The sequence below is a fragment of the Macaca mulatta genome, chromosome 17, assembly GCF_049350105.2.
Source record: "Macaca mulatta isolate MMU2019108-1 chromosome 17, T2T-MMU8v2.0, whole genome shotgun sequence".
NCBI classification, from domain to species: Eukaryota; Metazoa; Chordata; class Mammalia; order Primates; family Cercopithecidae; genus Macaca; species Macaca mulatta.
In genome coordinates this window covers 4,073,191-4,099,242 of record NC_133422.1, presented here as the reverse complement: position 1 = coordinate 4,099,242, position 26,052 = coordinate 4,073,191, and the positions used below count along the sequence as shown (strand labels likewise).

General features: G+C 44.2%; 2 protein-coding genes across 3 annotated transcripts in view; one reads left to right on the top strand and one right to left on the bottom strand.

Annotated features, from left to right (window-relative positions):
- The window catches only part of SACS (sacsin molecular chaperone), a 108,563-nt gene that overhangs the window by 25,236 nt on the left and 57,275 nt on the right, over nt 1-26,052 (top strand). The window lies entirely within an intron of this gene.
- Nucleotides 1-26,052, bottom strand: part of LOC144336302 (uncharacterized) — an 83,197-nt gene that overhangs the window by 49,290 nt on the left and 7,855 nt on the right. Inside the window, exon 4 of one of the 2 annotated variants that reach the window (XM_077974266.1) lies at nt 20,761-21,284. The exons of the other annotated variant lie outside the window; for it this stretch is intronic. Coding sequence (XP_077830392.1) covers nt 20,930-21,284 — 355 coding nt within the window. The 3' untranslated portion in view covers nt 20,761-20,929. Of the gene's footprint in view, nt 1-20,760; nt 21,285-26,052 lie in introns of those variants that run through there. 2 annotated transcript variants of the gene reach the window in all.

Sequence of the window (26,052 nt, the reverse complement as noted above, 5' to 3'; positions counted from 1 at the left end):
GCATCACAGTAGAAAGTAAAACAAAAATGATGCAAAAGCCTTAAGATGGTTAAAAAACTGGCCGGGTGCGGTGGCTCAAGCCTGTAATCCCAGCACTTTGGGAGGCCGAGACGGGCGGATCACGAGGTCAGGAGATCGAGACCATCCTGGTTAACACGGTGAAACCCCGTCTCTACTAAAAAATACAAAAAATTAGCCGGGCGCGGTGGTGGGCGCCTGTAGTCCCAGCTACTCGGGAGGCTGAGGCAGGAGAATGGCGTGAACCCGGGAGGCGGAGCTTGCAGTGAGCTGAGATCCGGCCACTGCACTCCAGCCCGGGCGACAGAGCGAGACTCTGTCTCAAAAAAAACAAAAAAAAACAAAAAAAAAACTAATGAAAGTTTATTTGGCAAGGAAATTTTGTTATTTCTGTGGCACACGTGAACCCCCAAAATTTGAGATAGGTCTTAGTTAATTTAGAAAGTTAATTTTGCCAAGGTTGATTTGCCAAAGTTAATTTTGCCAAGGCTGTGTCCATGACACAGCCTCTCAGGAAGTCGTGATGACATGTGCCCAAGGAGGTCAGGGCACAGGTTGGTTTTATACATTAAGGGAGACATGAGACATCCATCAATATATGTAAGAAATACATTGGTTTGGTCTGGAAAGGTGGGACAACTTTAAGCAAAGGCAGGAAGACTGGAAGTGGGGAGGGAGCTTCCAGGTCATAGGTGATACACAAGTGGTTACATTCTTTTGAGTTTCTGATTAAGCCGGAGGAGGCAAATCAGACATGCATCTATCTCAGTGAGCAGAGGAGTGACTTTGAACAGAATGGGAGGCAGGCTGGCCCTAAGCAGTTCCAAGCTTGACTTTTCCTTAGCGATTTTGGGGGCCCAAAATCTTTTTCTTTTATATGTGTAACATTTTAAAACAGTAACTAGAATTACGATTAAAAATATTATACCAGGACATGTCATGGACAATGCAGGTATTGACACATTTTCTAGGAACTTCTTATAATTTCCAAAATATTTCTATTAATATTATTTACCCATTTGAATGTAACCTAGTAAAAGTTAGGTATCTTTTTTTATTTGATAATGTTTATCGTTCAGTTCAACATATCAAATAAACTTAATAATTTTTTTTTTTTTTTTTTTTGAGACGGAGTCTCGCTCTGTCGCCCAGGCTGGAGTGCAGTGGCACGATCTCGGCTCACTGCAAGCTCTGCCTCCCGGGTTCACGCCATTCTCCTGCCTCAGCCTCCCGAGTAGCTGGGACTACAGGCGCCCACAACCGCGCCCGGCTAATTTTTTGTATTTTTAGTAGAGACGGGGTTTCACCGTGGTCTCGATCTCCTGACCTTGTGATCCGCCTGCCTCGGCCTCCCAAAGTGCTGGGATTACAGGCGTGAGCCACTGCGCCCGGCCAAACTTAATAATTTTTAACATCACTCTATTTACAAGGTGAAAGAACAAATTTGGGAGGATTTTCCAAGGGCCGTATGGGAAAACTCAAGGTCAATTGTAGATCAAGGTTTTGTTTAGGATTTGATTTGGGGAAGGCAAAATTGTCAAAAATGTCAAGAGGTTTGAACATTTGACTAAATAGGATGTTAGGTTGGTGTGAAACAATGCTTAGCTACCTATTTTACCAAAGTGACTGAGGACTAAGCTCTGATTTTTATCTTACCCAAATTCCTATCTAAGGGGTCTAGGGATTCATGCCCTATAAACCATAAATTCTCATCAGATGGGTTATATTTGACCCTATATTGTGACTTACAATTCAGTCTCACTCTGGCATAACATTATGAGACAAGGGAAAAAGATTTAACCCCAAAATATATTTCCTTGCCATACCTTGAAATTGCTGTGCTAAATCTCTTGCAGGAAAAATCCACATTCCACAGAGAATCCCCTTCCCCCGTTTGTTTTCCTTCCTTCCTTCCCAGATCCAGGAGATAATTGTGAGAGTTAAAGAAAGAGGAAAGAAGCATGAAACGTGGCTTGGCAGTCAAAGACAGGTTTTCTGTAGTTAAAACCTGAGAGGCACCCCTGACTGCAGTCAGGAGCACTTTCTCTTACAGGCTAAGAGTATATATTGGTTTTAGGGTGAGGGGGCTTATAACAAGCTTGGAATGTTTGTGTGTGGAGAAGTTTATGGCAGGGTTGGAAGCTCTCTCATAGGAGGGGAGGTTACCTTGAGGCTGGCATCTTCCTGGCTGGAGGGGGCTTATCTAGGGGCTAGCATGTCTCTGATGGGGGATGTTAGAAACAAGAGCTCACAGTCACAAGGAAAACGAGCACTCAAAGGATTTCTCAGCAAGGCAAATTTACTTCTGCAGAAGGGTGCCGCTCACACTTTTGGCCACTGCGAGAACCCACCAAACAAAGGAGGGAAGGGGGTTTTTTCCCTAACATGGTTAGTCCGTGCTTCTGTGTCCTGTCCCCATTGACTGGAGTAGGAGTGTACTATCTAAACTGACCTGATTGGCTACTGTTTAAAATTGAATATGGCTAATTAGGTGGGGAGAGGCTGTCCATTACAGTACAAGACATGTTTGGGCATGTCAGTGTGTCCAGAATTAGTGGGTTCTTGGTCTCACTGACTTCAAGAATGAAGCCACGGACCCTTGTGGTGAGTGTTACAGTTCTTAAAGATGGCATGTCTGGAGTTTGTTCCTTCTGATGTTTGGACGTGTTTGGAGTTTCTTCCTTCTGGTGGGTTTGTGGTCTCACTGGCTTCAGGAGTGAAGCTTCAGACCTTCGCGGTGAGTGTTACAGCTCTTAAGGCGGCGTGTCTGGAGTTGTTCGATCCTCCTGTCCGGAGTTGGTTATTCCTCCTGGTGGGTTCATGGTCTCAGTGGCCTCAGGAGTGAAGCTGCAGACCTTTGCGGTGAGTGTTACAGCTCATAAAGGCAGCGTGGACCCAAAGAGTGAGCAGCAGCAAGATTTTTTGCAAAGAGCAAAAGAACAAAGCTTCCACAGTGTAGAAGGGGACCTGAGCAGGTTGCCACTGCTGCCTTAGGCAGCCTGCTTTTATTCCCTTATCTGACCCCACCCACATCCTGCTGATTGGTCTCTTTTACAGAGAGCTGATTGGTCCATTTTACAGAGAGCTGATTGGTCCATTTTGACAGAGTGCTGATTGATGTGTTTGTAATCCCTGAGCTAGACACAGAGTGCTGATTGGTGCATTTATAATCCTTTATCTAGACACAGAGTGCTAGACAGAAAAGTTCTCCAAGTCCCCACTAGGTTAGCTAGATACAGAGTACTGATTGGTGTATTTACAAACCTTGAGCTAGATCCAGGGTGCTGATTGGTGTATTTACAATCCCTTAGCTAGAGATAAAGGTTCTCCAAGTCCCCACTAGATATTAGCTAGACACAGAGCACTGATTGGTGCATTTACAAACCTTGATCTAGACACAGAGTGCTGATTGGTGTGTTTACAAACCTTGGGCTAGACACAGAGTGCTGATTGGTGCATTTACAGTCTTTTAGCTAGACACAGAGTGCTAGACAGAAAAGTTCTCCAAGTCCCCACTAGGTTAGCTAGATACAGAGTACTGATTGGTGTATTTACAAACCTTGAGCTAGACCCAGGGTGCTGACTGGTGTATTTACAATCCCTTAGCTAGACATAAAGGTTCTCTAAGTACCTACTAGACTCAGGAGCCCAGCTGGCTTCACCTAGTGGATCCTGCACCAGAGCTACAGGCGGAGCTATCTGCCAGTCCCGCGCCATGCGCCTGCACTCCTCAGCCCTTGGGCAGTCGATGGGCACAGGAGGCGGCGCTCGTTGGGGAGGCTCGGGCTGCATAGGAGCCCATGGGGTGGGGAGGGGGAGACTCGGGCATGGTGAGCTGCAGATCCCGAGCCCTGCCCCGCAGGGAGGCAGCTGAGGCCTGGTGAGAATTCGAGTGTAGCACTGGTAGGCCGGCACTGCTGGAGGACCCAGCATATCCTCTGCAGCTGCTGGCGTGGGTGCTAAGCCCCTCACTGCTGGGGGCCAGCGGTGCTGGCTGGCCGCTCTGAGTGCAGGGCCTGCCAAGGCCACCCCTACCCGGAACTCGCACTGGCCCTCGAGCGCCATGCACAGCCCCAGCTCCCGCCTGTGCCTCTCCCTCCACACCTCCCTGCAAGCAGAGGGAGCTGACTGTGGCCTCGGCCAGCCCAGAGAGGGGCTCCCACAGTGCCATGGTGGGCTGAAGGGCTCCTCAAGCGCCACCAGAATGGAAGCTGAGCCTGAGGAGGTGCCGAGAGTGAGGGCTGCTAGCATGTTTTCACCTCTCAATCCCCCCTCTAAACAGGACACCCCAACTGCTGTTGGGAATTTGGCCGATGACTGCTCTAGCTACTTCCTGATGGATAGGGGCGATGAAGGGACCCTGCAGTTGTAGTGTCCTCCAGAGGGGAGCTCTCTAGGCCAGTGAAAGTGCCAGTGGGTCAGTCCAGGGGTCCTTGGTAGAAGTTGTTAGTTGGACTTATTTGGGGTTCCATTTGTAAGACCGTCTGAGGCTTGATGGCCTTGATTCTAGAGGAAACAAATTTGACAAGAAGTTTAAAAATACAGGGCCCAAAGGCGAGTAACAGCAAGATGGCTGCCACAGGACCTAGAAAGGGGAGAAGCCATGTTGCCCAACTCCAGAGGTTGATATAAGAGTTTGAAAGGCATCATCTGATTTCAGAAGCCTTTTCCTGTAAATGCCAGGTGGCATCTTGTACTATCCCTGACTGGTTAGTGTAAAAACAACACTCTTCCCCTAAGAAGGTGCAGAGTCCTCCTTTCTCAGCCGTGAGGAGGTCTAGGCCTCAGCAGTTTTGGTGAGTCACTACTGCTAAAGAGTCTATTTGGGATTGTAAAGTAAGGATAGAGTTCGTTATTTCTTGCAAACTGTCTGAGAAATCCTTTGAGAGCGTGTGGTAGTAGGATAATGAAGTAGATAAACCGGCTATTCTGGTTCCTGTAGCAGTAGCCTAGTAACACTATAAGTAGGGGTATCAGTTGCATGGCTCTGTGCTGACAGACTTGAGCTTTGAGGGGTACTGATAAGGTCTGATTTCCTGGGGTAATATTAATGTTGGGACTCAGAAAGACCAAGGCGCAGGCGCCTGTCCAGTTACTGGGGAGGCAGATACAGGTCGATGCTCCACATAGGAAGAATATGCCTTGGCTAGGTAGACATTTAGAAATTTACCCTGGGGGCTTTTAAAGGAATAGGGTACACTGTTTTTTCTTTACTACTTCTATCTTTCACTTTCTCTCTGACTTCATCTCTCTTTCTGATTCCCTCTTTGTCTCTCTCTTCCTCTTTCTTTGACTCCTCCTTTTTGTCTCTCTGTTTCTTCCTCTCTCTCTCTCTCTGACTTTCTGTCTCTTTCTCTTTCCTTTCTGCTGGTCTTTCCCTGCCTCTGTCTGCTGCTTATGCTGCTGTTCTCCCTTCTCCTTCCCCTTTTTGATGGCTTCGGCAGCATAAGACTGCCACCTCCTTGGGTTTTTGCACTGCGTGCAGTAACTCCATGATTTCCTTGTTGTATTTAATGGGGGTTCCCAGAGGTTAGGAACTCCCTTTTCTTTCATATTGCAGCATGGGCATGTAGGATTAGATAAGCATACTTGCTCTCTGTATACACATTTATTCTTTTTCGCTTTCCCAGTTCTAAGGCTCGGGTAAGTGCCACTAGTTCTGCTAACTGGGCGCTGGTCCCTGGAGGAAGAGGCTTACTTTCAAGTACGGTTACATCATTAACTATGGCAGAACCTGCCCTTCGTATCCCATTCTCCACAAATGAACTTCTATCAGTATATAGGTTAAGGTCAGGATTAGCTAAGGGGACTTCTAAGAGATCATCTCGGGTGGCATAAGTCTGGACTATAATTTGGTGGCAGTCATGCTCGATTGGTTCCCTATTCTCTGGGAGAAAAGTGGCAGGGTTGAGGACCACACACATACGTATTGGAAGCACTGGTCCCTCAAGGAGTAGCGCCTGGTATCTAAGTAGGCGGTTGTCTGATAGCCATAAACTTCCTTTGGCACCTAATATGCCATTTACATCACGAGTAGTCCAGACAGCGAGATCCTTTCCTTATATTATCTTGATATCCTCTGACACTAAGACAGCCACTGCCGCAACTACCCATAAACAATGAGGCCAGCCTTTTGCTACTACATCAGTTTCCTTACTTAAGTATGCCACTGGTTGTGGGGTTCTCTCACGAGTCTAAGTAAGGACTCCAAGAGCTATACCTGCTCTCTCTGTGACATATAAAGAGAAGTTTTGTCCTGTGGGCAGGCTTAAAGCTGGAGCTTGTACTAGGGCCTGCCTTAAAGTTTTGAAGGTTGTTTCTGCCTCTGGGTCCCATTCTACTAGATGAATATTTGCCCTCGGGTTTCCTTGGTTAGAGTATAGAGGGGTCTGGCTATCTCGCTGTATCCAGGGATCCATAGTCGGCAAAAGCTAGTAATTCCAGGGAACCCCTGCAACTGTTTTAACGTCTTAGGGCGAGGATAAGCCAGTACAGGCTGTATTCGTTCCCTGCTGAGGGCCCTGGTCCCTCTGGCTAAGATTAGGCCTAGATATTTGACCTGCTGTAGGCAAAGCTGGGCCTTCAACCTAGACCCCTTGTACCCTTGATTAGCTAGAAAGTTCAAGAGATCTAGAGTAGCCTGCTGGCACGAGGCTTCTGAACTGGTAGTCAAAAGCAAATCATCCACATACTGAAGGACCAGAGTGCCTGGACTTGAGAAGTGGCCTAGATCTTGGGCCAGTGCCTGACCAAACAGATGAGGGCTATCCCTAAACCCTTGGGGCAAGACCGCCCACATAAGTTGGGACGTGTAGTCTGTGGGATCCTCAAAGACAAAGAGAAACTGGGAGTCAGAGTGCAGGGGAATACAGAAGGCACCCTTGAGGTCCAGAACAGTGAACCATTCTGCTTCCTCTGGTATTTGAGAGAGCAGGGTATCGGGGTTGGGTACAACTGGATATAGAGGAATTACTGCCTCATTGATGAGTCTAAGATCTTGCACTAGTCTCCACTGACCATTTGGTTTTTGTACTCCTAGAATTGGGGTGTTGCAGGGACTGCTGCATTTCCTTACTGAGCCTTGAGCTTTTAAATGTTTAACAATATTCTGTAATCCTTTATGAGCTTCAGGCCTTAAGCGATATTGCCTCTGATAAGGAAAAGTGGTAGGATCTTTTAGCCTGATTTGGACTGGGTGGGCATTTTTTGCCCTTCCAAATTGTCCTTCCAATGCCCAGACTTCAGGGTTGACTCCCTCCTCAAGTAGGGGACAACAAATGGGTAACTTGTTCCCCATATTCATGTAGATAATAGCTCCAGTCTTGGCTAATATATCCCTCCCTAATAAGGGTGTAGGACTTTCAGGCATCACAAGAAAGGCATGTGAAAAGACCAAAGTCTCCGAATTACAACTGAGGAGGTGAGAGAAATACCTGGTTACAGGCTGTCCCAGGATTCCTCGATAGTAACAGACCTTGAGGACAGTCATCCAGGACAGGAGATTAACACTGAGAAGGTCGTGCCAGTGTCCAGGAGGAAGTCAATTTCCTGGCCCTCAATGGTTAAACATACCCAGGGCTCACTGAGGGTGATGACATGAGCTGGCACTTGCCCTGGGCACCCTAAGTCCTGTTGTTGGATCATCTGGTTGGGGGCTTCTGACCCAGAGAACCTTCATCCTCTGGGGCAGTGCGCCTTCCTGTGATTGCCTCAGCATAGTGGACATGGGTGAGGGGGCAGCTTGTTTCTCATTGGACAATCTTTTTTAAAGTGTCTTAGTAAACCACACTGATAACAAAGCCCTACTAGGTGATTGGCCTGCTCTGTTTTCTGTCCTCTCTGAACCACCAAGGTTTGTTTGACTGAGGGCCATGACTAAGGCTGTGGCCTTTCTCTGATCTTGCTTTTCCTTTTGGGCCTGTTCCTCTTGGTCCCTATTATAGAACACCGATGTTGCCCGGTTTAATAATGCCTCCAAATTTTTTTCAGGGCCCAGGGCTTGCTTTTGGAGCTTTCTCCTGATATCTGTGACTGATAGGGTAATAAACTTATCTTTTAGAATCACTTGACCCTTGAGTGATTCGGGTGACAGGGGAGTATATTTTCTTAAGGCCTCCCGTAGTCGCTAGAGAAAGGCAGGATTTTCTTCCTTTCCCTGAGTTATGGTGGACATCATTGAATAACTCATGGGCTTTTTCCTAATTCTCCTTAGTCCTTCTAGAACACAGGTCAGCGGATGTTTACGACTCCAGTCCCCATGATCTGAGTCAAGGTCCCAGTGGGGATCCATACTGGGGATGGCTTGCTGACCGCTAGGGAGTTTGTCCCTTTCTTCTGCTGTCATTCTATCATTTACTTGACTAAGATACCAAGTATCTCCAAACTCTCGGGCTGCAGCTAAAGCTGCAGTCTTTTCATTAAAGGCCAGGGTTTCATCTAACAGTAGCATGACATCTCTCCACGTGAGGTCGAAGGTTTGCCCTAGACCCTGTAGGACATCTATGTACCTATCAGGATCATCTGAAAACTTCCCCAGGAAGCTTGATCTGCTTTAAATCAGACAGGGAGAAGGGGACATGTACCGGGTTGGGCCAAATTCCCCTCCCCCTAAAGCTTGAAGGGGACATAACTGATAACCTGGGGGTTTTTGGTCCTTTGGAGATTTCTTTGCTTATTTCCTTCTGGGAACAGAAGTTTGACTGGGAACAGAGTTTGACTCTTTTCTTTGATATGACAATAACAGTATTCAAAAGTAAATAGAGGTGGTAACATAATTGTAAAAAACCTTAGCTCTTAAATGTGAGAAGACTTGGTCCTTTTAAATTGCCAAGGACATGGTAAAGGTTAGGACAGGAAATTATTCTCAGAAGACATAGAATCTTGGTTTCCCAGGTGGATTACTCAAAAGATAAAGAAAACCTTTTTACAATATGTTATTAAGAGCATATCAATAATCCAAGAAAACTTTGTCATTTTACAGAGACTGAAATGCATTAAAAAAAAAGAAATTTTATAAATAAATCCATCCAATCTTAGTTTTGGCCACGTGAGATAAGATTCCTTTTGCAATATTTCTCACAAACGTTCTACAACTTTTTATAGTTATTCAAGTTTTGTCCTATATTTGTTTCTTTCTCATTCTGGAACAACCAGTCATTTTACTTTAGAATAAAATTACTCTCTTTTCCCTTAATGAAAATATACTTCGCAAACAAAGTTGTTTCACCTCACCCTTATTAACTGCAGTAGTTTCCTTTACAAATATGGATTATAAGTTTTAACCATTAGCACCTTTAACAGAAAGAACAAGGAAGTAGACAACTGTCAATTGTCTGTTGTGTACCAGCGTTCTGTAGAAGGCTAGCAAGTTTTATGAATCTACAATCTCACAATTATTATAGGATTATGCTGTCTTATAGTATAATTTTTCATATTTATTAACAAGCCTAAATACATAGGCCTCCTAGACCATATAAGAATAAGAAGCCAAAATTATGTAATCTTAAACTTAGGCTTTGTAATTAATGTTTCAGTACTTGAGATTGCTTAGAAATTGCTAATGAATGTCTATTACTTAGTATAACTCTAAGGCTGCTGGTTGCCAAAAAGATTTTAGAAACTGTTTTTAGCAAACATATTATAACATTATACAAAGCTAGCCATCATCTTAAGTTTTTTCCCTGTTAACTATTTTCAGTTAACATACATATGTTAGGCATGTATCACAAAATTTAAAAAAAAAGTGAAAAGATTTAAATATATGGGTTTCTATTTGTTTTACTGCTTGATATACATGAAGTAATGTATATCAAGCAATTCATTTTTACTGCATCTTCACTTACACACTTGTTCTTAGGTTAAATTTATAATTTAAAGAATAATCTTAAACATCTAGTGGTTATAATTTTACCTTAATTGGCTGTAAATCCAAGAATAATGCTTATATTTAATGCTGATCATTCATTTTTATTAAACCAGTACTTCCAAACTAGTCTTAGTTATTAAACATTTACTCAAATCATGTGAACTTGAAAAACATTTGGGTTAGCATCTGGATTTCTGGGAGTTTTAGGATATTGAATTTATATAAGTTTTTTTGTTTTGGTTTGAGACAGAATCTGGCTCTGTCGCCCAGGCTGGAGTGCAGTGGCACACTCTTGGCTCACTGCAACCTCTGCCTCCTGGGTTCAAGCAATTCTCCTGCCTCAGCCTCCCAAGTAGCTGGGATTACTGGCACCCGCCACCATACCTGGCTAATTTTGTGTTTTTAGTAGAGACAGGGTTTCATCATGTTGGCCAGACTGGTCGCGAGCTCCTGACTTCAAATAATCTGTCCGCCTCGGTCTCCCAAAGTGCTGGGATTACAGGCATGAACCACTGTACCCGGCCTGAATTTATATGAGTTCTGATTTATCTCTAAGCCAATGTGAATAGAAATCCTTTAAGGGATTTTATAAATTAACTTGGCAATCCCATGCAGAAGTAGAAAAATACCATACATACATAACATGCATGCATACATACATTCATACGTATATAAACTTACATACAGGTGCAATAGAGACCTTGTAGCTTTCATTCTAATATTTTAGCCACATGTCAGGTAAAAAGAGTAAAACAAAATTCACAGGTTTATATAAAATACTTGGCTTTCATCTTTGCCCTGCTTCCTATTTTTATCTGCATTGTGTTTCTGACAGATGGAATAAGGTAAGGTTACCTGCTCAGTACGAGGGCTAATGCTTTCCACCAATATTTGTGGAGGAGACTTGTAAGATTTTCATTTGCTTATATATCTGATTGCTTTTGGGGGTCCTTTGAGAGCTCCTGATGTGGGTAGGAGGTCTAAGATTCCAGTGATTGTAGGGAGGTGGGGGGCTGGAGTGGGAAGGGAAAGTTCTGGTGGAAGTGGATAGATGGATGGTGGAGAAGTAGGGGTTTCAAAGGCAACGTATTAAAGGATTCAAAGGAACTGAAGGGAAGATCAAAGGTGGTAAAAGGAGGAAAGAGGAACAGAGGCGATAGGAAGGGGGAGGTCTCAAAGGAGCCTGTCTGGGGAAGCCATCAAAGTTCCAAATTATCCTTAGCAAAATTATGCCATAAGGAATGAAGTGGACAGAGTGCCTGCCCTAGTGGTCCTAGTGGTGGAGCATACAGCCATCAAGGGCTTGGGAAGGGGGTTTCAGTGACCGAGAAGCTCCCATACTCTTAACTAATGATACTTTGCAAGCAATGAAGCCTAGGACTCTGACCCAGCCTCTATATCTAATAAACAGAGAAGCCCGGGACTCTGACCCAGCCTTTCTGTCGAATGAACAGAGAAGCCTGGGACTCCTCTAACCCAGCTTCTACAGTATACTCAGAATCTTAAAAATCAAAGTCTGTCTTTACCTGGAGCACTGGCTTAGGAGTTGGACTCATGAACGGATCCCTAATCTATCAGTCAGAACTGAAGAAAAAGGCTTCAAAGGTGTGTGTCTGGGTAGGAGAGGTCCCAGGATCCAGTGATAAGATGAGAGGTCCAGGAGTCCAATGATGAAATTTTTGTTTGTTTTTGAGAGGGATTCTTGCTCTGTCACCCAGTCCGGAGTGCAGTGACACGATCTCGGCTCACGACAGCCTCTGTCTCCCGGGTTCAGGTGACCCTTCTGCCTCAGCCTCCCGAGTAGCTGGGACTACAGGTGTGCGTCACCACACCTGGCTAATTTTTTTGGTATTTTTAGCAGAGATGGGATTTCACCATCTTGGCCAAGCTGGTCTCAAACTTCTGACCTCAGGTGATCCACCCGCCTCAGCCTCCCAAAGTGCTGGGATTACACGTGTGAGCCATTGTGCCCAGCCCTGATGATGAATCTGATCCTATGCAAGTCATGACACTGTAAGTGTTAAAGAACAAATTATTCTGACATTTGTTTAAATGGTGAGGACGACTTTGTTTAGGGCTATTGCAATAGATGTCATGACTACACAATAGGGGTGAGATTGGGCTCAACTCCCAATATGGCAAAGAGAGCTGGGGATTTCTAGTCAAGGAGCAGAGGGGTCAATGCATGGAAATTCCCAAGGAGAGACATCAAGGGTAGGGGATTCTTGCTGATGGCAGGCCAAGCTGATCAGATATTAAAGGTAGGGGAGTCTCGCTAAACTAACTTAGCAGCATTCTTGCTACAACTGAATAGCTGGGCCAAAGACACGGCCCCAGGACGAGGTGTAGTGGAAAAGAGGGCCATTGGTGATGGAACTCAATCTCCAGCACATCTCCCCTCCCTGGAGATCGGGAGTGAGACCGAAAGTTCCAGCGCGTTAATCACGTGGTTGGTTCCCCTGGCCACCAGCCCCCATCTGGAAACTACCTAAGGAATACCAAGAAGGCCGGGTCCGTGGCTCACACCAGTAATCCCAGCACTTTGGGAGGCCAAGGCGGGTGGATCACGAGGTCAGGAGATCGAGACCATCCTGGTTAACACGGTGAAACCACGTCTCTACCAAAAATACAAAAAATTAGCCGGGCTTGGTGGCAGGCACCTGTAGTCCCTGCACTGGGAGGCTGAGGCAGAATGGCGTGAACCCGAGAAGCAGAACTTGCAGTGAGCCGAGATCACGCCACTGCACTCCAGCCTGGATGACAGTGTGAGACTCTGTCTCAAAAAAAATAAAAAAATAAAAAATAAAAAAAAGAATACCAAGAACACTGAGGTAAGGCCAAAAAGGGCTCTTTATTAATAACAAAAGACACTCCTATCACTCAGAAAATTCATAGAGTTTTAGGTGCTCTGTGCCAGAAGTCAGAGACAAAGAAGAAATACACGTTTTTGATGAAATCACAATGGGAGCACTAAAAATGGAGATGGTAGAGAAGCGTCCAGTGTTCAGGAGAGCAGGCAGATCAGTGGGGTCCACGTAGCTGAAGACCAGCGCAGCCAGGGACGAGCAGATGGGCAGTAGAGGGCTAAGGAAATGAGCAGCGAACACAGATGATGAGGGACGGGTGGACTGGGCTTGGGGCCATGACCTAGTGCCAGTAACCCAGAAATAGAGTCATGACCCAAAGAAGGAACAAGTGGATTAGCCATATTCCACCTGTCCTAGGTTTCAGGAGTTCATGAGGATAAATAGTCAATGAATATTTACACACATATCTCCATGGCTCCAAACTCCAAACTTGCTTGACAAGACCTTAACCTCCATGCTTCTCTCATCTGCTTAAATTCTTCCCCAGCTATTTCTGGGTGTCCTTGGAGAGGTGACATCTCACGTGGGCTTGGGAACAAGTTTGTTCATGTTCTTTCCATTTGAGCCTGTTGGTCCAGGAGCCCTGCCGTGGCCTTTGCAGCTGGTGCCCTCTGAAAGACGTTTCTCCCCTGCACCCAATGTCCCCGTGAGCCCAGGGTGACTGCAACCTGTGGATGGGCTGGTGAGGGTTGGTGAATGGCTTCTCCCGATGCTTGTGCTTATTGTGCTTTCTGGGAGGGAGGTGGCCCTGTGTGGACTCAGTCCTGCCCAGTATTTCATGAACACTGTGGCTTCATCTTACGTTGTCAGAGCCTCAAAACCAGTCCTTCACATGTGGCCAGGAGAGGGGAGAGAAGGGCCCGTCTTGTATGGCTTCTCCCTCTTTCCTCTTTTTCTTAGATACCTCTGCATCCGAATGAAACAAAACTCTCAACGAATATCCTTCCACCTCCTTTAGGAGAAAACAAGTTGTGTAATGGAAAGAGCATAAACTTTTGAGCCAGACATCCTTGGTTTGACTCTCAGCTTTGCTATTTGCCAGTCGTGTGGCCTTGAATCAGTTACTTTTTTCATATGATGAGGAAATAATGTTAGGGATTATGCATGTAAAACACTTAACATCGTATCTGACACAGAGTGAGTGCTCGAGAAAAGGCAACCATTGTTATCATGTCTCCCTTCTCCAGAAACAGCACAAAGCCTAGTCATGGGAGGCACTGTATTTTCTAAGTGTGTGAATCACTCTCGCGCCCCAAAGTGCCTCTCATTTCACAGGTGTTCTAGGAAAGGTGCTGCTCACCACTGTCTTGGCCTAATAAGCAGTTAGTTGCAAACCTGGCTGTCTAATCCCACTTTGTTGATTTCAGGGATTTTCTTTTGCCACTGTCATCCCTCCGTGTGTCCAAGTATGCCATAGTCTGTTTTGGGGAGAGGCTTATCTAGTGTCTTTGGCCATTACATAGGAAATGTAAGATGGAAAGAGAGGGCCCAGTTAGAGTCCCGATGAGCACCACACAATATCTTTAGGAAAAGAATCGTCGAAAGGCAACAGGATGCCTCCTGACCATCCGAGGTCCTCGTCAAGTTGGGGGGACTTGGTGGACTTGGCTTCCCTGCAGCTCCCAGCTCTGGGCTCCATTTTACTGCATCCTGGGAGACAGGAAAGTCAGTCTGCATGTGTGATTCCGAGCCCTTCCTTGGAGTATTTGCAGTCTGCATCTGGTCTGCAAAAGGTGACTTATTGCTGACTCTTTCAGCTTCTGAAGGGTAAGCGATCTATGTTCCATGTGCACGTGAAGGAACTCGGGAAGGAAAGGAGGGAGCCCACACTGATGGGCGCTTTGCAGTACTTTTCTGCCAGTCTGGTACGCTGTACCTGTCACAGTCGGTTTGACTCCCCTTCTCCCTCCTGGATGGAATAGGCGATCAAACTGTGTGGAGGATTCTACCAGACAGGCACCCCACAGTCCAGTTAGGATCAATCATGGGTTTATATGCAAAGGGTGAAACGGAACCGTGAGAAGCCAACCTGAGATTAGGGAAAGTAGTAGCCGTGGCATCATGACCCTCGAGACCCGAGGGACTGAGGGAGGAGCAATTACTTGAATCTTGAAGGGCAGAGTCCCGATGTAGAGCAGGCTCCCTGAGAAGGACAGTGACCGGCCGGGCGCAGTGGCTCACGCCTATAATCCCAGCACTTTGGGAGGCCGAGAGGGGCGGATCACAAGGTCAGGAGATTGAGACCATCCTGGCTAACACGGTGAAACCCCGTCTCTACCAAAAAATACAAAAAACTAGCCAGGCGAGGTGGCGGGCGCCTGTAGTCCCAGCTATTCGGGAGGCTGAGGCAGGAGAATGGCGTAAACCCGGGAGGCGGAGCTTGCAGTGAGCTGAGATCCGGCCACTGCACTCCAGCCTGGGTGACAGAGCCGAGACTCCGTCTCAAAAAAAAAAATAAAGGACAGTGACCTTGGGCTGAAGGACACAACCAGGCCCTGGTGACGCTGCAGGGGGAATGAATCCCCTGACCGTACTCTGTTCCTTCCTCCCAGCTCCTGTGGGGGCTCCTTATGGGCCAACTCCACCTGCAGCCAAAGTGACCACAGCCCTGTTGCCCAAAGAGGCCAACCTGAGCCGGAGAGCTGGGTGGGCAGGGCCTCAGGGGCAAAGGGAAGACATTTGGAGTCTGTGGAAAGATGCTTAGATGTTCACCTCCTTCACCCAGAACTGACAGTAATCCTTGCCTGACCTCGGTGCCTCTTGACCTCTTTTTAAGAATTTCATCATGAAAAATTTCAGGCGTGTACAGAGGTATAGAAAAATCTCACCGGGAGCATTCACAAACTCAGTATGCAGATTCCACAGTGATTGAAATTCTGTCACCTGTGTTTATATTGACCCTTTGCCTTGTGTTGGTATTTTAAAGCAATTCCCAGGTCCCCAGGCACGGCCCGTGGTGGCGTCTGCACTGAGGGGTGCAGGCGTGTGGTGGCGCTTCTCAGACAGCATGGTGGTCACCTGGAGGAGCCCAGGGTGGCCCAGGGAAAGTTTGGGCGGGAGAAGGAGGGACTCCTGTGTGCAGCATAACACCTGAATGAGGGGCATGACAACCACACGAACACGCTTGCTGCCTAACATCTGCGGGCGCTGCACTCAGTACTCTTCAGACCCGATGTGGGATGGTTGCCTTCACTGAAAAACAAACGGATAGCTTCTTCATGAGAATAACACAACACAAATGTATGACCCAGCATAACACATTAGGATTTTATTTACTTATTATTTATTTTTTTGAGACAAGGTCTCACTGTGTCATCCAGGCTGGAGTGTGGTGGGATGATCACGGCTCATTGCAGCCTTGACCTCCCAGCTCAGCTTTTTGAGTAGCTGAGACTGTAGGTGTGTGCCCCCCCACACTAAATATAAAATTAGTCCCCCAGCTAATTATTATATTTTTTGTAGAGACGAGGTTTTGCCATCTTGCCCAGGCTGATCTAGGACTCCTGAGCTCAAGCAATGTGCCCACCTCAGCTTCCCAAAGTGCTGGGATTACAAGTGTGAGCCATTGTGTCCAGCCAGGATTTTAAATTATCTCATTTGCTAAATCTCCTGGGGGTGGAATCCCATGTAGAAATGGAAACTTGGAGTCAAACAGACTGAAGATTTTTTTTTTTTAAATTAGGAAAAATGATCTATGTGTGAACCTTTACTATAAGTTACTCTTATTTCTAGTATGTTGTGATTTGGAACAGTAGTAAGAAGAAAAATGATGCAGAAATAAAGCAGTCATTCTTTTCAGAGCCAAACACAGTTTGAAGCCTACAGAAGCTCCTAGACCAAGTAAAATAGGTTCTATAGAAAGAATAAATTCTATACCCTGTAGAAAGAATAACTTTTAAACGCTTGTAGAGTGAATAGAAAAAAAACAAATCCCTTGAAAAGTTGTAGAAAATATAAAACTCTATACTTGCAGAAAATATAAATATCAGAAAAGCTGTATAAAAGTGGTCACATATTATTGTGACTTCTGGTATATGTAGATGCAGCCAAATAACTTGATATTTTGATGTAAAATTAAAATGCTCCCTTGTCCATCCCCCAACTCCCTGCAAAAAGAAGCAAAAAACAGAAAGAGTAGAATTGATCCTTCTCATAGTAGAAGAAGAGGATGGCTAAATGCAGAGTACAAAAAGAACAGATTTTAGACATTGTAATTTGTTCTTTTATCTGCATAGAGGATGGAAGCAAATGTGTCCTTCAAAGAGAATCATGTACTACGCATCTTTCATACACACATTCCGTCCTTTTTCTTTAATTAGAGAAGGCTTAGCTCAAACTTTCCGCTGAGATACAGAATCAGATCTTTCTAAATTCAGAGGATGAAGTTTGGCAAGTAGAGCACATGTTCTTTGTAGATATCATATTAAGTAAAATTAGTAACGTGTGGGTATAAAGACAACTTTCTAAGTGTTTGCCTTTTCCAGTGACCCTGGTCAGTGGGCAGAAATAAATTGTTTTTATATCCACATGTTACTAAATCCACATGTTACTAACATATATATATATATATATATATATTTTTTTTTTTTTACAATTCTGAGTTTTATTTTGCAGTCATACTGATTAGTAGACATTTAGTTCCTACTTACAAAACCAACTCTAAAATTGCATTAATAAGTACTGGGCAACATATATATATAAAAGACATATATTGGGCAATTTATATGTATATAAGACACAAGATATATATATGTATACACACGTACATATATATACATATACACATATGTATTTTAGATAAATGGTAAAGGGTACTAAGGAGTAATTAACAGATGGATGGGTCTTTGGTAATTGATACATACAAGTTTCTGTTTAAAATCTTATTAATAAGTATGTAAAGAATATAAGGCATTCAGCTCCATGCCTTGTCCACAGAAAACTCATGTTATGTATTTTTTGAATACATGGATTAAAATTTGACATTTGCAAATGATACTTTCTTTTGGTTTCTGATTCTTTGGTATTTTATCATCCTGAAATACTATATTAAATTTATTTAGTTTTAATAGTTTTAGGGATACAAGTGGTTTTTGGTTACTTGGATAAACCGTGTAGTGGTGAAGTATGAAATTTTAGTGCACTTATCACCTGAGTAGTGCACGTTACACCCAATATGTAGTTTTTTATCCCTCAGCCCCCCCCATCCTCCCTGCTTCTGAGTCTCCAGTGTCCATCGTACCACTTTGTATGCTTTTGTGTACCCATAGCTTAGCTCCTACTTACAAGTGAGAACATGGTATATTTGGTTTTCCACTCCTGAGTTACTTCGCTTTGAATAATGACCTCCAATTCTATCCAAATTGCTGCAAAAGATATTATTTTGTTTTGTTTTTTTAAATGGCTGAGTAGTAGCCTGTGGTATGTATGTGTATATATACACACACACCATATTTTTATATTTTATATATATTTTATGTGTGTGTGTGTATATATATATATATATGTATACACACACCATCTTTTTTTATCCACTCATTGGTTGATGGGGACTTCGATTGGTTCCATATCTTTTTTTTTTTCCTTGAAACGAAGTCTCACCCTGTCACCCAGGCTGGAGTGCAGTGGCGCGATCTCGGCTCACTGCAAACTCTGCCTCCCAGGTTCACACCATTCTCCTGCCTCAGTCTCCCAAAGTGCTGGGATTACAGGCATGAGCCACCGCGCCCAGCCCATATCTTTGCAATTGTGAATTGTGCTGTGGTAAACATATGTGTGCAGGTGTCTTTTTGATATAATGACTTCTCTTCTTTTGGGTGGATACCCAGTAGCAGGATTGCTGGATTGAATGGCAGATCTACTTTTAGTTCTTTAAGAAATCTCCATACTGTTTTCCATAGAGGTTGTACTAATTTACACTCTCATCAGCAGTGTGTAACTGTTCCTTTTCACCACATCCATGCCAACATCTATTGTTTTTTGACATTTTAATAATGGCCTTTCTGGCTGGGGTACAGTGGTGTCTCATTGTGGTTTTAGTATGCATTTCTCTGATGATTACACATATTATTACTTAACAGTACCTCACCGTCATATTCTCTGGATCCATAGATCATGTTGTAATAAGAGATTATTAATAACCTTTACTTCCTATTTTGGAACAGGAAATTGTTACTATGCATTTTTAAGGTAAATCCCGCTAATGATACCTGACTTATTCATTTAGTGAACACTGGACAGGGGTTAGGTTAGGGCTCTTTAGCCCATTGCTTTAATTTGAAAAATGGGTTCTTCATGGATTAAGTTACCTTAATCCTCTGTGTCCAATCAGTTGGCTATTTAAACCATGCTTAGTTGATGGTGGTTTATTTTAATTCAAAGGTCTTTAAAATGGAGTAACCAATATTTTCCAACTTATAATCTTTCATGTCGATTGTCTCATATTAGTTTTTATAGATGTTATTTATCACAATTACAAAGTCACTTAGGTGTATTTGAAGCTTAAGGGACAGATTAAATTGCAAGTTCCCGCTAAGGAGCTGAATTATCTGCACCATGCTGTCCATTGGGTAAACTCCCGAGATCATATAAGCTGCATCACCTGAACTCAAACCACCACCCTACACAGGCAAATGGCATCTTCCCAGATAAATGGTTTAAAAACCAGCCATCTATGAGGACCAAAAAGAAATGGTCAGGGTGACCAGAGGACCATCTAATCTCTAACGGGTCTTCTAGCTTCGTAGTGAAGCCCTTAGAATGGCAAGTCCAGGAATACCTCATTTCATTCACAGACTTTTTCTTTTTTGAGACGGAGTCTGGCTCTGTCCCCCAGGCTGGAATGCAGTGGCACGATCTCAGCTCACTGCAAGCTCCGCCTCCCGGATTCACGCCATTCTCCTGCCTCAGCCTTCCGAGTAGCTGGGACCACAGGCGCCCGCCACTGTGCCTTCATAGATTTGAAGAGAGTTAGGTCTTTGTTTGGGTTAGGCTTTGGCTTAAGGGGATGTTGTGGCTGGTTTGATCTTCTATCCAGACCACTCAAATTGATTCCTAATCAGTAATAAGGCTGTTTTGCTTTCTTATAGTTTCTATGTTCACTAGAATAGCACTATTTAATTTCCTTCAAAAACACTTCATTTGCATTCACAGCTTGGCTGTTTGTCATAAGAGACCTGCTTTCATCCTGTCTTGGCTTTCAACATGCCTTCCTCACTAAGCTTAGTCGTTTCTAGCTTTCGATTTCAGGTGAGAGATGTGCAACTCTTCCCTTCGCTTGAACAGTCAGAGGCCACTATAGGGTTACTAACTGGCCTAATTTCAATACTGTTGTGTCTTAGGGAAAAGGGAGGCTGGAGGAGAGGGAGAGAGGCAAGAACAGCCTGTTGGTAGAGTAGAGCAGTCAGAGAACATACCATTTATCGATTAAGTTTACTGTCTTATTTAGGCACGGTTCATGGCACCCCAAAACAATTACAATAGTGACACCATAGATGAGTAATCACAGATCACCAAAGCAGATAAAGTAACAATGAAAATGTTTAAAATATTATGAGAACTTCTAAAAGATGACGCGGAGACATGCTAACGGAGCACTTGCTGTTGGGAAAATGATGCCAACAGACTTGCTGGATGCAGGATTGCCACAAACCTTCGATGTGTTAAAAACAAATGTCGGCCGGGCGCGGTGGCTCAAGCCTGTAATCCCAGCACTTTGGGAGGCCGAGACAGGCGCATCAAGAGGTCAGGAGATGGAGACCATCCTGGCTAACACGGTGAAACCCTGTCTCTACTAAAAATACCAAAAAAAATTATTGTATTTTACAATACAATGAATGCCAGTGATTTCTTCATTCTCTGGTCTTCCACAGTCTGAATCCCAACTCCTCTTAGGCCCTGTTTTTTTCACCATTACCCCTCCCAAACTAATATAAAGTGAACGGGTGCATCTCTTCCCTAGGCTTTGAAAAATTGTTTTGGAGTTTGCTGTGAAAGGATAAATCAACTCACAACTTTCTCTAATAACCAGTTTATTAATATCTGTCCAATAAGAGTATTATTAAAGAAATGAACCCAAAACAGAAAAGTTAAGAAGGACTCCCTTTTCTTCCCCTAATTTAAATTTGTACAGAGATGGTAAGTGGTTACAGGGAGTGGTCACGAGAAGCCACACATGTGAACATCACTGCATTCGCTTATTTGGCATTGAATGATGTGGAACACAGAGTGACATACAAGAGGCCGTGATCAAGAGGGACTTCCCATAGTTTATGAGGAAATGCATTTCATTCCTATGTAGCCGCTGATGAGTGGAAGTTAAATGCTGAAGAGGTCTACGAAGGCGGAAGTCACCTTGCATTGGCTTGGCTGGAGAAAGCCTCTGCGCTTCCGGCTGAGCACTGATTGACGGGCGGAAGTCACCTTGCATTGGCTTGGCTGGAGAAAGCCTCCGCTCTTCCGGCTGAGCACTGATTGACGGGCGGAAGTCACCTTGCATTGGCTTGGCTGGAGAAAGCCTCCGCTCTTCCGGCTGAGCACTGATTGACGGGCGGAAAGTCAGGAATGTTATTTGAGTCTTCCCATCTCTGATGTCTTTTATTGCTACCTCCTGAAACGTGAAGGAGTGTTTCCAGCACCCCATTCATGCACTTAACCACTTAAGTATGAGATCGGAATTCTTCCATTGCATGATTTAAGGCCGAAGTTCTAGCTCTTTACCAACCCTCCACAGAAAGACCTTGCAATGACCCTTCTTACTGATCACCATCCTCATCTGCATACACACTTGCTGGGTTCTGTGCCAGGCGCTGGGGTTGGGGAGAGGGTGATGGTGTGAACAAGGGATACAGAGGCATGTTTTCTGCGCTTCAATGTCTCCAGAGAGGGGCATAGCAAGCAAATATGTGGTTTGTGTAATATAGAAAGAGCTGGGATGGTTGGATATACAAATTATTCAGAGAGAGTAAGAAAGGAGACATAAACGTCATTTGTCCTGGACTTACTGCCGTTTTTCCTTAAACAGTGTCGGGGGGAGAAAGACAATTTTGAAGTGACATTTGAGTGGGGCTATCAAGGGTGGGCCATCAAAATTGAACATGGAAGGAGGAACCAGATGCTGCAGGAGGAAACAGAATGGACTGAGAAAGCTGCACAAAAAGAAGTACAAAGGCATGAACAGGCCTGCAGAGCTCTGGGGCTGTTCAGGAAGGAGGGATGGAGACAAGGCTGGGAAACATTTGGACATTATGGTGCAGGTAACTTGAACTACTAAAAATATCTTGATGCTGGGGAGGGATTTAGTCATACTCGATTGTACAATAACTTGATGGTAATATGAAGGGTTGATTGGAGGAGAAAGGCTGTGGGGCAGTGAGAACAGCTGGGGCCCCAAGTGGTGGCCTGAGTAAGGGACAGGAGAGAGGTGCCAGTACCAACAGGAGATGGCAATGGAGCCAAACGTGGTCAAACACTTCGACATGGTGACTGATTGGATGTGTCAGTAGAGGGTTTTCTGAGAATGACCACCTTTTATTACTTTCCATATGAATTTTGTAGCTATAATATTTTCAGATTATTTAAACCAAAATTGGGAAATATTCAGAAAACTGGAAAAGTGACAAAGGCTTAAAAGCCAAACATACATATCACAGTTTTAATTACCAATGAATTTAAAAATATGTTTCCTATCCAGCCTGGGCAACATGACGAGACTTCATCTCTTAAAAAAAAAAATTAGCCGGGCATGGTGGAACATGCCTGTAGTCCTGTAGTCCCAGTTACCCAGGAGACTGAGGTGGGAAGATTGCTTCAGTCCAGGAGTTCGAGGCTGCAGTGAGCCATGATCACACCACTGCACTCCAGCCTGGCAGCAGAGCTAGACTCTTACCTCAAAAAAAAAAAAAAAAAAAGAATATGTCTACTGAGCCATATTCTCTGCCTTAAGTGGTTTTCAAATTTTTGAGTTCCTTATGTAAATAACTTAGCAATTATATTTCTAAAGATTGTAGAAATGTGAACAATCACGATTTGTTTAGATTTAGGATTCATTGAGTCCTGAATGAAATATACATTTGAATATTATTATTTGCATCCCCGATTAAAAAATTCATTTTTGGTGAATCAAAAAATCCATTTTTAGAATTGAGGAGTAAATAAATATTTTTTTTTTCGTTTTATAACAATCTAATATATCCAGTGCATCTCTATCAAGGGAACATTTGAAATGGTTTGGGAAATGAGCAAAATGTAAGATTTTAACAGATGAAGCTTCAATTCAATTGTAATCACATGAAATCCATTTTGCTTTTTATGGATCCATTCCTAATTTTCCTTCAAAATCTCCTGTGACCTACAAAAAATTAGCCGGGCGTGGTGGCGGGCACCTGTAATCCCAACCACCTCGGAGGCTGGGGCAGGAGAACTGCTTGAGCCTGGGAGGCAGAGGTCGCAGTGAGCGGAGATCGTACCACTGCACTCCAGCCTGGGCAACAAAGTGAGACTCCATCTCAAAAAAACAAGAAAACAAAAAAAAACCTCCGCTGACCTAATTCTAACTGGCGTTTTCTTTGTGACCCCTCCAGTGGTGGATGCCTGCCAACTACTATAATTGTTCTACAGAACAGCAAATGTGTGCAGCCGTTTATAATCTTTTCGGTATGAGGAAGACTGTAGCATGCTCCTCTTTTAATAATAGGCAAAGAAAATAAATTGGGTGTTATTCTTCACAAATGCAAAAATCTGTAATTTTGTGGTTGGCGTTTCTATGATTCATTTTTCCAAGTTACTGTGGCAAAGGCTCTGCACAGCAATAAAGTAATGATAACCCATTGAACTGTTCGTTGACAATATCACCCTAAGTCCAAATATTTAGAAATGGGATTTAAAAACTTGTTTTTATTTTTAAAAACCTTTAATGAATATAAGCAAGAAATAGTAAAAATACAATATGATAAAAATAAATAGTTCCCATTTAGTTTTTATAAATAAACTCATGTTTCTCAATCACTTCTGACCAGAGGATGTTAGTTTAATCAAATTAACGTCGAGGGATTCTATCTGAGACAGCACCTCAAAACAAAATAAAGGGCAGAACTCAGGTGACTGTCATTAACTGAAAAGAAGTAGATAAGTGTAAGATGACACCCTTTTTGCTGAATGTATATATCTCTATTCTGTAATTCATGCTGTGTGTATTGATCCTGTGCAGGCTAGTAGGAGTGTTTGCCCAAGTGTGTGTGTGAGGGCTTCGTGCTGCCCACGTCCAGCCAGGCTGTGAGAATGCCATGCACTGGAGAGCATAAAACAGTGAGAAGCCCGAAGAGAGACCTCAGGACACGGGGCCCTGATGAGCGCCGAGCATGGTCTTTAGAATCTCAAGCAAAGGGTTGATTTCAGTCCCTTTACTCCAAAGTTGCGGGCAGCACAGCTTAGGGAAAATCAAGTGGAGCCCTGGGTTCCATGCCTGACACTTGCATTTGCAAAGAACTTTAGACAAAGTACATACCCTCTTTGGGTCCTGTGTCCTGCTTTATGACGGTGGATGATAATGTCTCATTTTCAGGTTTATCTGGGAATTGGCTGTAATAGTGTGGATGTGACGGGCTCTACACTTATTTGGTGATAAATGAATTAAAATGAGTAGTGTTCCAATTATTGAATTTTTAAAATAATGAACCCTAAATTTGTCCATCTCTGGAGCCACAGAAACTTGTACAGATGAAAGCCACTCTTCTATTTGAAGAGTATAGCATGTCCCCTGAGGTCATCTTTTCTTCAGGGTAAATATCTCTATTACATCAATAACTGCCCCATATGGGGATCTGTGCGGTGATTAAAGGCTTTGAGCATGTCCAGAACACAGTTAGGTCTTGGGCAATTATAACGTTCCTGACTCTCTTTCATCACGTGTAAAGTAGAAACAATAATGCCTCATAGGGTTTTAGTGAAGATTAAATAAGATAGTGTTTGTAAAGCATTTAAAATTAAGAAGTGTTTGATGCCTACTAAGTGCTCAACTAGTGACAGCTTTATGATTATTATTATTGCTGTTATTATTATTAGGCTTGGTTTTGAGTTTCTCACCATCCCAATTGGAGCTTAAAATGAATGACTTTGTGGCTATGACTTCAGAGACAGTCGCAGGACTGATTTTTCCAAAATATGAACCCAGCGCCCCATACAGAAATTAAAATCCTTTGTTAAAATACAGGTAAACTTGGGAGAGGAGTTAGGTATTGGTTGTGAAGAAAGCCCTTTGGTTTTCTTCCTGTGTGAAGAGGCCAGCAGTGCTCAGAGGGCACTACCAAGGCCGGTGAGAATGGTAAGTGCTGCTGACAGCTGCCCAGTCGGCATCATCCTTTCTAAAGAGGTGGGGGAAAGTCAGTTCTCTTTGTAAACACTCTCTCTGTCTCTGTCTCTTTCTGTCACACACACACGTGCACGCACACACGCACGCGCGCACACACGCGCGCACACACACACCCACACGCACACACACATGCACGCACGCGCACACACGCACGCACACACGCACCCACACGCACGCAAACACACGCACGCACACGCACGCGCGCGTGGAGACACACGCATGCACACACGCACACACACACACACGCACACACACGCACGCACACACGCACGCGCGTACACACGCACGCACACACACGCACACGCATGCGCGCGCACACACGCATGCACACACACACGCACACACCCACACGCACGCACACACACACACGAGGGAATCCCAGCGCCTTCCTCAAGAGTGGGAAGAAGGATGTTGAGGAAACAGTATGGCCCAAATGGGAAGAACCAACAATGCCATGTGACAGGTCGATCTGGCTGGGAGCTGAGCTCTGGAATGTGCTTGGGGATAAAAACAATGACGGAAGAAAAGAAAAAAAAGAGATTTCATTCCAGGCATAAGACCAAGCAGGAGGGCAGTGCCTGTCCCGCCTGGGGCGTAAAGCCATGGTGGTAACCCAGGGAAGCCCCGTTCATAGAAGACAATATCTGGGCAGTTGGCAGCAACTAATGACTTAGATAGGTTTCCTTGACTTTAGGACTCTTGCTTTTATATTGAAATTGTATTTATTATGTTTGCGTATCATCCTATTCTTTAATCTCCTTACAAGCAGAGGTGTTGCTGTTATTCCCATTATCTTCAATTTCTCAGCACCCCGCAGAGGGGCTGCCTCACAAGCAAGGTGCACGGTTAATGTTTCCTGAACACCACAGACCTGGGGACAGGGTGGAGAAAAGAGTAGGGCACATGGGAGAGGGAGGTGAAGTTGAGGTGAAGAGATT